The sequence below is a fragment of the Pseudophryne corroboree genome, chromosome 1 (genome assembly GCF_028390025.1).
Source record: "Pseudophryne corroboree isolate aPseCor3 chromosome 1, aPseCor3.hap2, whole genome shotgun sequence".
Taxonomy (NCBI): Eukaryota; Metazoa; Chordata; class Amphibia; order Anura; family Myobatrachidae; genus Pseudophryne; species Pseudophryne corroboree.
This window is the reverse complement of record NC_086444.1, coordinates 752,205,227-752,224,107: the sequence shown is the minus strand read 5'-3', so window position 1 is coordinate 752,224,107 and position 18,881 is coordinate 752,205,227. Positions and strand designations below refer to the sequence as shown.

General features: G+C 45.3%; 1 protein-coding gene across 4 annotated transcripts in view; it reads right to left on the bottom strand.

Annotated features, from left to right (window-relative positions):
* The window catches only part of USO1 (USO1 vesicle transport factor), a 285,018-nt gene that overhangs the window by 117,614 nt on the left and 148,523 nt on the right, over positions 1-18,881 (bottom strand). For all 4 annotated transcript variants that reach the window (XM_063916925.1, XM_063916933.1, XM_063916940.1 and 1 more), the window contains one exon: positions 2,107-2,312. In XM_063916925.1, the coding sequence (XP_063772995.1) occupies positions 2,107-2,312 (206 nt within the window). The remainder of the gene's footprint in view (positions 1-2,106; positions 2,313-18,881) is intronic.

Here is an 18,881-nt window from a genome sequence, read left to right as displayed (position 1 = left end):
AGTGACACTGGGGAGCGGAGACCAGCACACAGAACAGAGCAGCACAGTGTGTGAAATAATGTATATACCTGATAAAAGTGCAGCGGTGCTACCGCTGTAGTGCTCCCCCCTGCTATGACCCCCCTGGTACCAGTACGGAGTCTGTAACAGCGTGGCTCCATGGAGGAGCAGTGTGCATGCAGCCTTGATGATCCACAGCAGCAGGAAATGGTGCCTTCCTGCCTCTGGTCCCGCTCTGGGAAGCACTGCCCCTTGCAATGGCGCACGGTCCCTCACAGTATTATACTGGCCATGAGTAAATTTCACATATATAACAGCACAGACAAGCCCTAAGGGGCAGTGAACACTGCGGAGCATGAGCCCTGAGCCAGTTTTGTCCACGGCGGGCACCGCGGCTCGTGACCGCCGCGCGACCTGCCGCCAAACTGCACCAGGGACCCCAGTGTAACACTCACTGCACCACGATCTTCAGCATCTGTTAAAGGGTGGCGGCTAGCTGCTGGCGTGGGCAAACATACTAACGATGAGTGATCAGCACCTCAGGAGCTCCGTGTCCTGTCAGCTGGGATTACGAACCATTAACCCTCAGGAGGTTGGTTCGGTCCCCCCTCTAACGCCCACGAAGCAGGTAGCCTGGTTGCCAACCAGGACTACCTGAAAACAATAAACTAAAACAAAAATTAAAGGAAACTCTCTGGAGCTCAAGAGAAATGCACCCAGCTCCTTGGGCACAGTGTTCTAAACTGAGGCTGGTAGGAGGGGCATAGAGGGGAGGAGCCAGCACACACATACACACACTAGAGGTTTTAAAGTGTCGGGCTCCAGTGGACCCGGTCTATACCCCATGGTACTAAAGTACAGATCCCCAGTATCCCCTAGGACGTCAGAGAAAACGTGGCTAGCACATTTCAAGGATGACTTGCGATCAGATGCTGTAAACTGTACAGTCCTACGTTCTTCAGTATTATTTTATATGTCATCCTCCTTTGCATGACATATGGTCAATATAGAAGATAGCTATTATCACTGACACAGGCGTACCTCTCTGTCATAGTGACATGGGTGTGGTATGTTTGCATAATGATGTCATGGTCTGAATGTCGATGTTCACAATGTCAACACTGACACAGCAAGAGAAAAAAATAACTGTAATAAGTGTAGTGGGACAGGTATGTACAGGAGCACAAGGAACACGGATACACGCTTATCTGACAGGAACCCAAAAGTTTACTAAAAATGAGGCCTGCACATAAGAGTGAGTGTGCCCATATGATAATCTGGAACAGGAATTTATATTAATATTACTGTTTACTGCAAGATCAGAGGAAAATAACTTACAATAGGTCATTAGCATTGTTATAAATATACAGCAAATACCTGTTTAACCACTTAATGGGTTAAAAGCAGCAATCCTTGCAAAGGAATCCTACAAACGATCCAAGATAGTTCTGTGAATAAAAAATAAACCCAGGGCGCCTCCTAGTGTAATATATCAAAATAACTCCACTGTGGGCAAAAAACACACACATAAAGGAAGTGAACAAATTGGCACTGTAGAAAAATAAGTAAATCAAAGTGCTTATCTGAACCAACAAGTCACATTCCTACCATGGTCCGTAACTCAGTAACATCCAAGGAAGATGATCCTTTCCTCATATACAGTATCAGGGAAGAAAAAGCATATATTCAAAAACTTGTACCGTATTTAATAGACTGTTAAAAATGCACGTACATCAATACATATGAACAAGTAAGTGCCTATCAACAGATATAACACAAGAGAAATCTCCGATAACAGCACCAATAACAATAGCCAACGTGTTTCGTCGTGACACGCTAAAGGCGTCAGTGTGACTTCATCAAGATCTTCTATCTTGATATATTACAATAGGGTGCGCCCTTGTTTAATTTTTTATACACACACATTATATACATTTACTTAAAACGTCATCCACATATATACTTTGGCAGACAATACAAGTAGTAAAGTAAAAGTTGCACAGCTCAGGTATTATCAAGCAATGAATAGGATTGAGCCAAATGTACTTGTGTAGAAATATTATGTAACCTAGGGCTTATTTTACAGGACATCAGAGATGCTCATACCTGTGACAGGATGTTGGTACACTGCTGTAGCAGGGATACAGGAGGGTTACCAATACTAGTTGCAAGCTGGACTCTGAGCAGCTGTTCTTTCTGGGTAGAATTCTCCAGCAGAGCGTGAGCCAGCGCCACTGCAGCACACCAGTTGGAAAGTGAATCTGGAGAAAAAAGTCCACCACAAAGCAGCTGCCCAGCAGACAATGAAGTGGCTGTATAAAGAATAGAAAATATATAATAACCCATTGTTTGCATATAACCATTACCTTCTTTATCTTTATTGGGACTTACTACACATAATAACATATATTGCTAAAACCTTAAATAACGAATAGTAAGTGGTCACATTTTCTGTAACTGTGGGGCAGATGTATTAAGCCTGGAGAAGTGATAAAGCAGTCATAAGTGCAAGGTGATGACGCACCAGCCAGTCAGCTCCTAACTGTCAGTTTACATATTGGAGCTGATTGGCTGGTGCGTTATCACCTTACACTTATCACTGCTTTATCACTTCTCCAGGCTTAATACATCTGCCCCTCAGTGCCCTATCACCCCTACAAAGACAGACTTTTCCTATAAATGATAGAAATCGGGAAATAATGATAAGTAAATCAGAAAAATTGTATTTCTAACAATGAAAGCATATTATCTGACTTTTCCACAAGATATAACAGGAATTATGAGGGCAAAGATTAAGATGATATTTACCTACTTTTAGAACATATACTAAAATGTAGAAAAGCACACTAGTAGATACATATAATAATAACATTGTAAATTCATTCATTTATTACATAAGATGTGCACATAAGGCGTACACACACACACACACAAATAGTCACTTTAAAGTACACAAGCACATCTATGTATTATTCTATCTAGTCTGGTTACAGATGAGACCATTTGGATTCTAGATGCCATAATTGCCACAGAAACAGTCCACTATGCAGAACTGGAGGCGGTGGATGCTGGCGGGTTAGGTTAGGGGGCAGGGGAGGGGTAAATTAATTATTCTGTCGGCATTCTAAAAGTCAGGATGTCACAGTCGGTCATGTGACCACCAGCATCATGACTATCGGTAATAACTGTAGGCCTGACCCCTAAATTTGCCCAACTGTAAACCCTCAAAGCAGTAGAAGGGATACACAATGGTTGCAAAATAAATGTGACTTTACATAAGAGGTAAAATGTACTAGAGTACCCCACAGTGTCAGCTCTTGTTTACAGACTTGTGCACGTTCTACTAACAACCTTTCATTCTGATTGTTATCTTCCTGACTTCTGGGGTAAATGAAAATGTTATAAAATTGCATCAGGCTCCAGATTAGCTGCTTCTTATTTTATCTTATTAAAGTGACTATGTCCGCATCTATCAGTGCTGACCCACAGTGCTGTTACATAAGATGTAATTTAAAGTTGAGCAGACTAACTATACCCTTCGAGCCACTTCATATTGAACTGGGACATTTTCAAACAAAATTTCCAACAAAAGACATAGGAAGAGGGGGTATGCGCTCTTTTCACTACTGCTTAAGTGAGGTCCATATGCCTGAGGGTATTCATTTAATGGCCCTATTCTAACCATCGCATAAGTTTGGTTTGATCGTATTTTACCCAATTCTAACACCACATTACCAACAGATGCATTCATATGTATATATTGCATCATATAACAGCTATTATAACATGCTGTATCCCACTAGCTCACTAGAGATCCAGTACAGATTTTATACAAAGAGAGAGAAACACTGACCAACACCATTATGTATAACTCATCTAACACACCAGAGTGTATCACACATGCACAATATACTCTGAAAGTGTTTCATTGTCAGGTGCAACAAATGCACTTGGCAGCGGGAGCTGGATTTCTAATAGAAAGGCACTCCATCAGTATTATCCCGTTTTACCTATGTATTGTAAGAGATCTGAAAATCAAATAATTGTGTTACAGGTACCTTACATCTTTCGGATAGGAAACGTGTAATATATATAATACATACAGTAATATAAATTAGTCTAGATTTACCATAAATCAGTCTAGATTGACTATGGTGGTGAAAGAACATACGACTCTACACAAGCAATAAACTATCATTTTTTTTTCATATGGCACCACAGGAGTTTTGTATTGCTGTTCATAGGGAGACCCAACAGTTAAATTATGTAACGCAGGGGGAATAAACAGGATAGCAACAGACAACTTCATATATACACATATTTACAACATGCAAATTGCATAACAAAGCAAAACCACCAAAGAAGTGCAAAGCTTGCTTGTTAGAGATACATTCTAGATAGCTGGGTTGATTCAAAGGGCAAAGGAAGCAGTTAGGAGAGCATAAAATAATAGAGTTAGGAGAAAAGGTGGCAGGCTTCTAAAGAGAGAGAGGCATATTTAAAAGCTGGGAGGGTGGATGAATGAATGAATGAACATGGGACAGCAGTGCAACTGCACAGAAAAAAGCAGGAGGCAAGAGTGGGAGGAGAAATACGTAGTTATGGTAGACTTACCGTCGATAACTCTATTTCTCCTAGGTCCACAGTATCCACAGGATAACCACATGTACCAGCATGCAGGGAAATAACCGTCCATAACAAAAGAAATACCCAAATAAAAACACTACACACACCGTGAAAGTATACGTTTATTTACACATGCATACACACTTATACCCCTTTTCCACCTAGAAGCTCGGGTCGCAGCCGGGAGCCTGACACGTGTGCTACCCGGCTGCGGCCCGTGCTCAGCCCCCTTTCCCACTGCACTATCCAACCCAGCATATTGCCGGGTTGGTGACGCTGCTGGCGACGCAGCAGGGATGGCGCTGGGAGATCACATGATCTCCCTTCCATACACTGTGAACGGGAGCCGCATTGCATCGACACGGCTTCCATTTACACTGCACAGCTTACCGGGTTGAACTCGTGTTCTACCCGGTAAGCTACCCGGGTAGGATTCCCGGATCACTTGATCCGGGTTTCTGAAGAGGGACCCGTTTCCACTAGCAAAAAACACGGGTAAATGCGCGCCCCCGTGCATTTACCCGAGTTTTTTGAGCTAGTGGAAAAGGGGTATCACACATACTTAATTAGTGTCCCACGGAGCCCATCAGTCCCCTTGTCAAGTAGTATCCATTGGTGTACCTGTAAAAAAAAAACAAAAAAAAAAACAATATGCTCACCTATTATCCAGTGAAGAGCGGTCCTCTTCTATCCATGTAGGCATCCATGGATTAAAAAAAAACAAAAAAAATCCTGGTCCACGCCACTAAAGGGGATCCATGTTTTCACATGGATCCCTTTCGCCCGAATGCTGGGACCCCCCGTAACTCCTGATTGGCTGTGCGCTCCTGGCCTGTCAATCAGGCAGAGCGCACTGTCTATAATGGAGGATCGCGGTCCTCCATTATAGTCAATGGTGGGAAAATTGCAGCCTGCGGCTAACTGCGAGGTTTATGGAGATCTCCCACAAGAATTACCTGTTGTGAGAATCCTCTTGCTTTCAGGATTGAAGTCTCAAGAGCCACGCCGTCAAAGACAGCCGAATCAGGTGCTTGTAATAGCAAGGACCCTGACACAGTATATCTGGACGTTGAGGGAGTAGGAACAGAGGATTCACAGACAGTCTCTGCAGATCTGTGTACCAATGTCTTCTGGGCCGAGCCGGAGCTATTAGTATCACAGCGCCCTTTCCTTGTTTTACCTTTTGCATCACCCTGGGTAACAGGGCGATCAATGGAAACAAATAGGCCAGACAAAAGTTCCATCTTACTGACAGAGCATCCACAAAGGTCGCTTTGGGATCCTTTGTTCTTGACCCGTATGCGGGAACTTTGTTGTTCTGACGGGAAGCCATGAGATCCATCTCTGGTAACCCCCACTTGTCTACCAGAATCTGGAAGACTTTGGGGTGTAAAGCCCATTTGTTTGAATGAATAGCGTGTCAACTGAGAAAATTCACTTCCCAGATTAGGACTCCAGCAATGAACACTGCAGACAAGGCTGGATGGTGAAGTTCTGCCCACCTTAACATGCAGCTTACCTCCTTCATTGCTTTTTTGGCTGCGAGTTCCTCCCTGATGATGCCGTTGCATTGTCCGAGCGAATTTGAACTGGTTTCCCCTGAAGAATGTTTTTTGCCTGAATGAGTGCCAATATATATTACCCGAAGTTCCAATATATTTATTGGCAGGCAACTTTCTTCCTTGGTCCACTGCCCCTGGAAGCAACTTCTTTCTGACACTGCTCCCCAGCCCTGAAGACTGGCATCCATTGTCAAAATCTCCCAATCTGAGATCCAAAAGGGGCTCCCTTTCTCCAGATGGGATGTCTGTAGCTGAAAGTGTTGCTGGAGGATAGCAAACCTGAGATTGCACTGATGGAACTGTGCTATAGGAACATGCAGGTAAGCATCCTGGATATCCAGGGATACCATAAAATCCTCCAGCTCCATGGCCAAAATAATGGAATGTAAAGTCTCCATATGAAAATGAGGCACCCAAATTTACTTGTTCAGCACTTTGATATTGAGTATGGGCCGGAACAACCCATTTGGCTTCTGGACTAGAAACAGGTTGGAATAAAAACCTTGTCCTCGTTGCGCAGAAGGAAAGTGGAATTATCACTCCTTATTGAAGCAACGTCTGAACTGCCTCTTGCAAGGCCTTGGCCTTCGTTTCCATTGAAGATGGGCTGGTACAAAAGAACCTTTGTGAAGGGTGTTTCTTGAAGGCAAACGCATAACCGTGAGATACCGCTTCTTGCACCCAGGAATCTGTGGTGGACTGCTGCCAGATCTGTGCAAACTGAAGAAGTCAGCCTACCACCCTGGGATCCCCCAGGTGGATGCCCGCACCATCAGGCTGATGGCTTGGAAGCAGGCCCTCTGGTAGCCAATACCGAAAGGGCCGAAAAGCTGGAAACCTAGGTTTGGATTTGGATTTGTGTTTTGAAGAAAACTTCACTTTTTTGAAGTCTGCTTCTGACTCCAAAATACTGTTTAATTCTTTACCAAAAAGAATATCTCCAGCAAAATGCAAAAACTCTAGAACTTTCTTGGACTCTGAGTCAGCCTTCCATGTACGTAACCAGACCACTCTGCAAGGTGCTACTGCTGAGGCTTGAGAGGCAATAGTACCCATATCATACCAAGGCTGCTTCTGCCATAAAAATAGTCACCTGTTTAATATGTGCAATATGGGATTTTTGCTCTCTAGATGCCAATAAAAGACCATCCTCCAATGCATCAGCCCAGTCTGCCACTGCATTTTGCCATCCAGACTGAAGCCATGGCTGGTCTTACAATTGTCCCAGACAAGGAGAAAATGTTTTCTAAAAAACCATATACTTTCCTATCCGTAACATAATTTAGTGATGTTGAAGGCAGAGGCTATGTAGATTTTCGCACCAATCAAATGACATGTGTATATACTTAGGGAGCCACCTCCCTTTTTAAACAGTTCACAGCTAGAAGAGGATAATGGTGATTTCTTTGACATTCTAAACTTCTTACTGGGTGTTACCCAAAACTCTTGCATAATTTTCGTCAGCTGTTCTGACCCCTGAAATTCAGTACTGACTGTTTTGGATGTTTAAACACAGGCGCCTTGGATTTTAACAAAGGCTCTGCTGCCTCCTCTAAGGATAGAATGGCTTTCATAGTACTACTTAGCTCAGGTATATCCACTGAGCTGGGACCTTCATACTCATCTCTGTATGCAGACCCAGAACGCGAGGAGTCCTCAGCCTCAGACGAGTCCTCATCCGAAACATGTGTAGACTGTGAAGATGTTGTTTCAAATCTGTGAGATTTATTTTCTATAGACCTTTCAGGCTGTTTTTGTTGAAAGGCTGCAGATTCCTGGGCTGGATGTGATAACCCCCAGGGGGAATGTTGCATGTAAGGGTTAACAGGGTAATCTATCCTTGGTATAGGAGCTGGCATTATCCACTCAGCTATATTGGATATTGTCTGTGCAAAAGAAGCCCATGGGGATTCAACTTGAACCTGTGCCTGCCATGGATTATTCAGGAGGCTTTGGTGAAAGCTAAAACAATTTGCACATAATCCATTTTTAATCAGATCTTGAGAGGTTAACCCAGCTTTACAAAACAAACATGAAATCAGTGTTGGTGCTTCTGTGGAGAGTGTATCCTACTCACTCTTACCTCTCTTAGACATGATAAACTACACAATTTGTGACTGAAATCACTTTAAAACTTGTTAAAGTGACATACAATCTGATCTCTCCCTGCCTTGCACCAGCATTGAGGATCGGTGTATATAACACAGAAACTGACAGGAATAGTAAAGTCAGCAGTCACAATAGCAATCAGTCACAAGTAGTATCTGTAGTTGAATATGAGCACATATTCAACTACAGATACATTTCAAGTATGTGGGATAAACAAATTACTGCATTACCTTATATAGGACTTTATACGTATTCAGTCGCACAGCGACAGAAAACAGAAGCAAAAGTTTATAGACTCATATGCATCAGGCACCTATTCAACTACTCATACTTAATGGTAGGTAGAGACTTAGGGGGTAATTCAGAGTTGATCGCAGAAGCAAATTTGTTAGCAGTTGGGCAAAACCATGTGCACTGCAGGTGTGGCAGATATAACATGTGCAGAGAGAGTTAGATTTGGGTGGGTTATTTTGTTTCTGTGCAGGGTAAATACTGGCTGCTTTATTTTTAAACTGCAATTTAGATTTCAGTTTGAACACACCCCACCCAAATCTAACTCACTCTGCACATGTTATATCTGCCTCCCCTGCAGTGCACATGGTTTTGCACAACTGCTAACAAATTTGCTGCTGCTATCAACTCTGAATTAGGCCCTTTGTACTGTATCACTAGGCTCAGGAGAGTGGGATACAGGGAGACTTCACCACGCTTCCAGGATCTATCAATACGTTAGTGAACGCTGAATGGATGCAGACGCCAATAGTGTACACAAACGCCCAGTGTACCCACAGTGAACACAGACGCCCAAGTGAACACAGATGCACCAGTCACACAGCCGCCTATGCTGCGACCTGGTCTTTTAGATACATAGTGTCTCAAAAGAAACCGGGAAATCAGTTCTTTGCGGAATACTATGAGGAAACTGGTCATGAACTAGGGAGAGGGGCGACCAGGGGAGCTTCTTACTTACCACTGCTGACATCAACCCCAGTGATCGCGACCTCTCACTAATCCATGGATCCTATGATCCCTGGGGCCTTGCGCTGGTGCAGCCACGTCAGCGATTGTTTGGTAGTCTACTTCCCGAAACAGTGCGGCTGTGTCTTGCGTCTCCCCCACTAAGCGGAACTGACACCTTACCTTCTACCCGTGCTCCGGCCACAGCCTGGTAACGTCAGCTGGACTTGCTAGTACGTCCTACACAGACGCCCCCCGAAACAGCACTGCACACGTGGGTAAGTGTTGTCGCGACCCGGCGAAGAGTTGTTGGAGCAACTCTTTCTAAGGTACGTGTAAGACGCTTTTTTGAAAACTCGCTCAAAATCAGCAACCCAAAGATCGTGGTCCGGCTCCTGCCGCACCAACAGAAATAACTGAATTGCCTGAGCCAGGAGGCGGGAATATAGGGGACTGGCTCGTTGCATTCTTGGAGGGCGAGAGCTTTTAATTGTTGGTGCCAATCCGCTGACACTACCTCATATCCCAATGTTTATTCTGTGGATAATCTGTGGACTCTGCAGGACAAAAAGGGAGGAGCGAGACAGCAACCACTGGTAGAATCCTAGTCTCTTAATTAGAAAGTCCTGATAAAAAACACTTAAAAGGGACTGAATATATTTTGTCTCATGACACTGGAAGACTCAGGGTGTGTACACACAGATATTTTCTTTCGATTTTGACTATATAGTCAAAATCGCAAGAAAAGTTAGTACAGATCACAAGGTGAAAGTCACCTTGCGATCCCGATTCGATCCCGATGCGCGGTCCCGCCAGGTCGGCATCGCAAGAAAAGACAGACTGTGCAGGCAAGTCAATCCTTGCTAGATCAGTGTACTATCTAGTTCATCTCACATGTCAATTACATCTCACATAAGCCAAAATCGTAAGCACATAGTCCATATCTCAAGAAAAGTTAGTCAAAATCAGTGGTGCTGGGCTCCGGGGAGTTCAAGGGAAATCGCAAGTGAAAATCGTGCATAGCAAGGATCTCACCGTGTGTACACACCCTAACTCCATATAGTTTTAATGGATAGACTGTAATATCTACTATTTGCCTGCAGAGAAAATATGAAGACTGTATCATAAATAAGCACCAAGGTAACAAGAGAACCACTGTAACTACATATACCAGCATTCCCTACAAAGTTAATGTCCTAACAAACACAAGTCAAGCGTAAATAGGTTAGTGTGCTGCTTGTCCTCATTTCCCCAGACCATTATTCCCTGCAATAAGTCAAACAATAAGACACATGCTATACACATTTACAGTAGCCAATTAAGTTGCATAATGTACTCAGACAAATCAATTATAATAGTGAATCAGAATCAGATAATAAATGAGGGCGGGATTCACTTGCTAGAACAGGTGAACTAACTGCATTCTTTGCAATTTTGTCACCCACTCATGATGCAAACCAGCACTGTACTTTATTATAGAGTACAATCTCTACAATCTCTATTTTTCAATGCTGAAGCTCAGCTCCAGTATGGCAAAAAATTCTATTTTTCTTTTTAGCTACTTAATCCTGCCTCAATTAAAAGCAATTCCTATAATTAACAAAATGTGCTTTTCCAATTCATTTGCAATTTGTTGCCATTGAGTTTAGAGAGTGTGAATTTAGGCTTTTATTGTACCCCTTTCAGATTTGTGACCTGGGAAATTGCCAAGTCTAGAAAACGAGCAAACTCCCGGGTCTCAGACCATCTTTAGTCAAGAGAGTTTGCTTTTCATACCAAAATCCCAGGTTGAGGAGTGTTCACATGCAAAAACCCAGGATTTTCAAGTCTGTGTGAACGGGGTATTTGAGATTGATACTGTGCTGTCACGATCCGGGTATCTGGACGCCATTACTTACCCTTCAGATGCCTCCTAAGGCGGGCTCAGCGTTCCAGGACCGGATTCCGCTGTTCCTGAGTTTCCACATGCAGAGTGGTCTTTTCATCAGCCGCGGCCTCCGCTGTGCCCGCGTGGTTAAATGTGCATCTATCAGCCTGGCGTCTCCTGTCTCCGGTGGCCGGCGCCGCCATTACTGTTTCCCAGACCACATGGATTACAAACCAAACTTCCCTCCAAGTGTCTGCATGGGCGCAGCCATCTTGGATTCTGTCATCTGATCATTTCCACCAATCTGCTGTCTGTGTTGTTGATTTGCATAATTGCCTAGCCAACCCCTTCCTTGCTGCAGGTATAAGTAAGCTGTACCTGAGCAAGGAAGACGTCAGTGCTTTGGTTGTCAAACCTAGTTCCTGTTTGTCTCTCTTCTATGATTGTCTTCCAGGTTCCAGCTCCTGTCTCAAGACTTCCACCATAGAGACCCGCACCAGCATTCCACCTGCGGTGTAGCCTGACTCTCCAATCCATTGTGGATTCATCTGTTTCCAGCTACAACACTACCTGCTTCCAGCCTCAGCTTCCAGCAGAGTACAGCTTCCCTTAAAGGGCCGGTGTCCTTTCTACACTTTACCACTCTCCACCGGAATTATTATTTCTCCGCTCTCAAGTTCTACATTTCAGTTCACATTTCATCGCTCCCAAAGTTCATTTATTATTTAACTGGTTCCAGCCAGTATCCACTCCGTGCTAACAACAGTCTGGTTCCAGCCAGTATCCACAGCAGCTGTTTTACCTTCAGCAACCCAGCTCTTCCTGGAACACCAGCTGGTACAATCCTGGGTTATCTCCATTGCTACAGCCGGGCCTGGTAAGGACTTTCCATCTAGAAGATCATAAGAACTATCTCACACTACCAGTGCCCTGTGGCTCCTGCCATGCTGTAGTACTCAGGAACTGTATTTATTCTTTGCTGACTTTTACGTTTTCTTTAATTGCTGCTGTGATGCGGAGTTGTCATAATAAACATCATTGACTTTTATCTAAGTTGTCGTGGTCACGCCTTCGGGCAGTTATTATTCATGTTACTTACATGTCCAGGGGTCTGATACAACCTCCCAGGTTCCGGTACATCTCAGCCCCTACAACTGAGGCTGCCTCCCGTCAGCTCAGGCCCTCAGTTGTGACAGTAAGCACTGACCTAATGAATCCAGCCGGAGACCAGGATCAAGCGGCCAGGCCGATGCAAGAACTGGCAGCCCGACTAGAACATCAGGAGGCTGCACAGGGCCACATCATCCGCTGTCTCCAGGATCTCTCTACTCGGCTGGATGGGATTCAGACAACTCTCCGTGGATCAGGCGCGTCTGGTGCGTCAACCACAGTGACTCCAGCTATAACCCCACCCACCTTACCCATTTCTGCTCCACGTCTTCATCTTCCAACGCCAGCAAAATTTGACGGATCTCCAAGATTCTGCAGGGGATTTCTCAACCAGTGTGAGATTCAGTTTGAGCTACAACCTGGCAATTTTCCCAGTGACCGTACAAAAATTGCCTACATTATTTCTCTTCTCAGTGGCTCAGCCCTTGATTGGGCATCACCGTTATGGGAGAGGTCCGACACCCTGCTATCTTCTTACACTGCATTTGTGTCAACATTCAGGCGCATCTTCGACGAGCCAGGCCGGGTAACTTCAGCTTCGTCTGAGATTCTCCGTTTACGCCAGGAATCACGTACTGTAGGACAATATCTTATACAGTTCCAGATCCTGGCATCCGAACTGGCATGGAACGACGAGGCCCTGTATGCTGCATTCTGGCATGGTTTATCCGAGCGTATTAAAGATGAGTTAGCTACCAGAGACTTACCCTCCAAGTTAGATGAGCTAATCTCACTTTGTACGAAAGTTGACTTACGTTTCAGAGAGAGAGCAACTGAGCGTGGAAGATCATCTGCTCCAAAATCTTCTACTCCTCCTCCTCGCCAACTGTCACCAACTACAGATGAACCCATGCAAATTGGCCGTTCCCGTTTAACTCCTGCTGAGCGCCGAAGACGTCTCTCCGAGTTTCTCTGTCTGTATTGTGCAGCTCCGTCTCACACCATTAATGCCTGTCCCAAACGTCCGGGAAACTCCAAATCCTAGCTCGCCAAGGAGAGGGCCGGCTAGGAGTAATGATCTCCTCTCCATCTCCTCAAGATTGTAACCTCCCAGTCTCGCTTCAAGTTGCTCAACGTTATCAGAACGTCATTGCCCTCCTGGATTCCGGAGCAGCTGGGAACTTTATTACTGAAGCCTATGTTAAACGGTGGTCCCTACCCACCGAGAGACTTCCTTCGTCCTTTTCCTTAACTGCTGTGGATGGCAGTAAAATTTTTGATACAGTTATTTCTCTAAGGACTCTACCAGTTCGTCTGAGAGTGGGAGTTCTTCATTCCGAACTTATTTCATTTTTAGTGATTCCAAGAGCCACACATCCTGTGGTCCTGGGCCTTCCATGGCTCCGTCTTCACAATCCTACAATTGATTGGACGACTACGCAAATCCTGGCATGGGGTTCCTCCTGTACTAAGACATGTTTGTTTAAAGTGTTGCCTGTCTGTTCTTCCTCCCCCAGGTCGTCTGATGTTCCACCTCCTCCATATCAAGATTTCACGGATGTGTTCAGTAAAGCTTCTGCTGATATCCTTCCTCCTCATAGAGAATGGGACTGTCCGATTGATCTCGTTCCAGGGAAGGTTCCACCTCGAGGCCGAACTTATCCGTTGTCTCTCCCCGAGACACATTCTATGGAGGAATACATTAAAGAGAACCTAGCAAAGGGGTTCATTCGACCTTCTTCTTCTCCAGCCGGCGCAGGCTTCTTTTTTGTAAAGAAGAAAGATGGTGGTCTGCGGCCGTGCATCGACTACAGAGGTTTGAACGACATTACCATCAAGAACCGCTATCCTTTACCCCTGATTACTGAGCTCTTTGACAGAGTTAGCGGAGCTACCATCTTTACAAAGCTGGACCTGAGAGGTGCATACAATCTCATCCGGATCCGTGAGGGTGACGAGTGGAAGACCGCATTTAACACCCGTGACGGACATTATGAGTACCTCGTCATGCCCTTCGGATTGAGCAATGCTCCAGCTGTCTTCCAGCATTTCGTCAATGAGATCTTCAGAGACATTCTATACCGTCATGTCGTGGTCTATCTAGATGATATCCTCATTTTTGCCAACGATTTAGAGGAACATCGTTTCTGGGTAAAGGAGGTTCTGTCCCGTCTCCGTGTCAATCATCTCTACTGCAAATTAGAGAAATGCGTCTTTGAAGTCAAGTCCATTCCGTTTCTAGGGTACATTGTGTCCGGTTCCGGACTAGAGATGGATCCTGAGAAACTACAAGCAATCCAGAATTGGCCGGTACCCTTAACCCTCAAAGGGGTCCAGAGGTTCTTAGGGTTCGCCAATTATTACCGAAAGTTTATACGAGACTTTTCCACCATTGTGGCGCCTATTACTGCTTTCACCAAGAAGGGTGCTAACCCGTCCAAGTGGTCTGAAGAAGCCATGCAAGCTTTTCATCTTTTAAAACAGAGGTTCATCTCTGCACCTGTCCTGAAACAGCCTGACATCGACTCTCCTTTCATCTTAGAGGTGGATGCCTCCTCCGTTGGAGTAGGAGCGGTGTTATCTCAGAGGGCTAAAGATGGTCATTTACATCCTTGCAGTTTCTTCTCACGGAAGTTCTCCCCAGCGGAGCGCAACTATGCCATTGGCGACCAGGAGTTGCTAGCCATCAAGCTCGCTCTAGAGGAGTGGAGATATCTGTTGGAGGGAGCTTCTCATTCAATCACCATCCTTACAGACCACAAGAACCTTCTATATCTAAAAGGCGCACAATGTCTCAACCCTCGTCAGGCCAGATGGGCACTTTTCTTTTCCAGGTTCGACTTTAAACTCCAGTTCTGTCCGGGCTCTCAGAATCGCAAGGCCGATGCCCTTTCCCGCTCATGGGAGCAAGAAAATGAGTCAGAGTCTTCAGACAAGCATCCTATTATAAATCCGTTGGCATTCTCCACGGTAGGGATGGACTCTACGCCCCCATCAGGGAAAAGTTTTGTGAAGCCGACACTAAGGAAGAAGCTCATGCATTGGGCCCATGCTTCCCGTTTTGCCGGACATACAGGTATCCAAAAAACCCTGGAGTTTATCTCTAGGTCCTATTGGTGGCCAACTCTGAAAAAGGACGTTTTGGAGTTTATTGCATCTTGCCCAAAGTGTGCTCAACATAAAGTATCCCGCCAGTCGCCTGCGGGGCAACTGGTTCCACTATCTGTTCCCCGTCGACCATGGACCCATTTGTCGATGGATTTTATTACAGATTTGCCCATGTGCAACAAGTTCAATACCATCTGGGTGGTAGTTGACCGGTTCACCAAGATGGCACACTTCATTCCTCTCACCGGTCTTCCGTCAGCTTCCAAGTTGGCTCAAGTATTCATACAAGAGATCTTCCGACTCCACGGTCTTCCAGAAGAAATTATCTCAGATCGAGGAGTTCAATTCACAGCCAAATTCTGGCGAAGTTTATGTCAAGTCCTCCAAGTCAAGTTAAAGTTTTCCACGGCTTACCATCCTCAGACCAATGGTCAAACTGAGAGGGTGAATCAGGACTTGGAGGCCTTCCTCCGCATCTATGTGTCCTCCTCTCAAGATGACTGGGTTCAATTACTTCCCTGGGCCGAGTTCTGTCATAACAACCAGTATCATTCTTCATCTTCCTCAACACCATTCTTCACCAACTTTGGATTCCACCCTAAAGTCCCTGAGTTCCAACCGCTTCCAGCAACTTCTGTTCCCGCAGTGGATATCACCTTGCATCAGTTTGCCAATATCTGGAAGAGCGTACGATCAGCTCTGCTCAAGGCATCGTTCAGGTACAAGAAGTTTGCGGATAAGAAGCGTCGAGCAGTTCCTGCTCTCAAGGTGGGTGATCGGGTATGGTTATCCACGAAGAATTTGAGGTTAAGAGTTCCCAGTATGAAGTTTGCACCTCGCTACATCGGTCCTTTTAAAATTGATCAAGTCATCAATCCTGTTGCTTACAGACTCCAGTTACCTCCCTTCTTAAAAATACCCAGGACATTCCATGTTTCCCTGTTGAAACCGCTAATCTTGAATCGGTTTCATTCCTCACTTCCACCAACTCCGAAAGTCCAAACTCAACGAGGCGTTGAGTATGAAGTGGCCAAGATCCTGGACTCACGTCACCGTTACGGTCAACTTCAGTATCTCATTGACTGGAAGGGCTATGGTCCTGAAGAACGCTCTTGGACCAATGCCTCTGACGTCCATGCTCCTGCCTTGGTCCGAAATTTCCACGCAAAGTTTCCTTTAAAGCCTAAGAAGTGTCCTGGGGCCACTCCTAAAGGGGGGGGTGCTGTCACGATCCGGGTATCTGGACGCCATTACTTACCCTTCAGATGCCTCCTAAGGCGGGCTCAGCGTTCCAGGACCGGATTCCGCTGTTCCTGAGTTTCCACATGCAGAGTGGTCTTTTCATCAGCCGCGGCCTCCGCTGTGCCCGCGTGGTTAAATGTGCATCTATCAGCCTGGCGTCTCCTGTCTCCGGTGGCCGGCGCCGCCATTACTGTTTCCCAGACCACATGGATTACAAACCAAACTTCCCTCCAAGTGTCTGCATGGGCGCAGCCATCTTGGATTCTGTCATCTGATCATTTCCACCAATCTGCTGTCTGTGTTGTTGATTTGCATAATTGCCTAGCCAACCCCTTCCTTGCTGCAGGTATAAGTAAGCTGTACCTGAGCAAGGAAGACGTCAGTGCTTTGGTTGTCAAACCTAGTTCCTGTTTGTCTCTCTTCTATGATTGTCTTCCAGGTTCCAGCTCCTGTCTCAAGACTTCCACCATAGAGACCCGCACCAGCATTCCACCTGCGGTGTAGCCTGACTCTCCAATCCATTGTGGATTCATCTGTTTCCAGCTACAACACTACCTGCTTCCAGCCTCAGCTTCCAGCAGAGTACAGCTTCCCTTAAAGGGCCGGTGTCCTTTCTACACTTTACCACTCTCCACCGGAATTATTATTTCTCCGCTCTCAAGTTCTACATTTCAGTTCACATTTCATCGCTCCCAAAGTTCATTTATTATTTAACTGGTTCCAGCCAGTATCCACTCCGTGCTAACAACAGTCTGGTTCCAGCCAGTATCCACAGCAGCTGTTTTACCTTCAGCAACCCAGCTCTTCCTGGAACACCAGCTGGTACAATCCTGGGTTATCTCCATTGCTACAGCCGGGCCTGGTAAGGACTTTCCATCTAGAAGATCATAAGAACTATCTCACACTACCAGTGCCCTGTGGCTCCTGCCATGCTGTAGTACTCAGGAACTGTATTTATTCTTTGCTGACTTTTACGTTTTCTTTAATTGCTGCTGTGATGCGGAGTTGTCATAATAAACATCATTGACTTTTATCTAAGTTGTCGTGGTCACGCCTTCGGGCAGTTATTATTCATGTTACTTACATGTCCAGGGGTCTGATACAACCTCCCAGGTTCCGGTACATCTCAGCCCCTACAACTGAGGCTGCCTCCCGTCAGCTCAGGCCCTCAGTTGTGACATGTGCAAGTCAAGCTTGTAGGAATATTACTTTACATGCTAGAAATAATAATACTTGATATGGCCTTGCATTATTACGGTGACATCGGGAGATGTGAAGGCATCAGATTGAGATGGAAATTTATCCAACCTTAAAAGGTGGAGGTGATACCCATATCAATCTATCAGATTCTAGCAATGTTCTAGATAAATGATAGCTTAAAAAAGGTGTTTTGTTGTTATGGGCACCATCCACATTTATCCTTTTTAGAAGATTTGATAAATTTCCTCCTGAACATTGTACTGTCCTGTAATGGTTATAATGGAAATCGCACTGGATGCTGAGGAGGGAACAGTTTGATGCTACATTCACAGTGTACAAGCAAGGCTGTTTTAGCAGGGCAACGCGCACTACCCAATTTTCAAAGGGCAAAATACAACCTGACCCTCTAGCGGCACCCTGCTAAAACAGTCTGCCCGCTGCCTTGCGAATAGATGCTGTGCACGCACATTAAAGGGAGAGCTTGGGGGAAGCACCTATGGCACACCCCCATCCATGGTGCTGAAGGCTATGGCACGCTCCCATTAGTGACACTAAGGGGGCCAGACCACCCCCAACAGTGATGCCGAGGGGAATGCGCAGCCAGCACTCCTGCGCCTTGCACTGCTCGCCCTCCTCGTGGGAACACTACATTCATACATGGGGGGTTGTGAAGATAGGCTGTGTCCATGCATTAGGCAGTCAGTGACAGATGTGAATGAAGTTTCGCTGCCTTCATCTCTACAGATTTCTCATCAACCATCTAAGCCTCAATACACCATGCAGCAGGTGATGCCTGGCACAAGTGATCAGACATGTCCCATGCAATTAGTCTTTTTTCGCTGAAAATACATCTTAATCACAATGCAATCCAACTAGGATGCTGATTAATTTGATATGACACTGTATATCTGTGTGCTAGTCAGCATACGAAGCACAATGGAACTTAGCATGTATACAGATCCAGACACTTAGTCGTACACAGATATACATATACAAGTGTTGCATATCACGTTAATCAGCACAGTCTCCTTGTGCGTCCTAGTCACATTGTTTTGCGAATAAGGCGTTTTTTCAGTAAAAAATAAATAAATAGAAAAAGA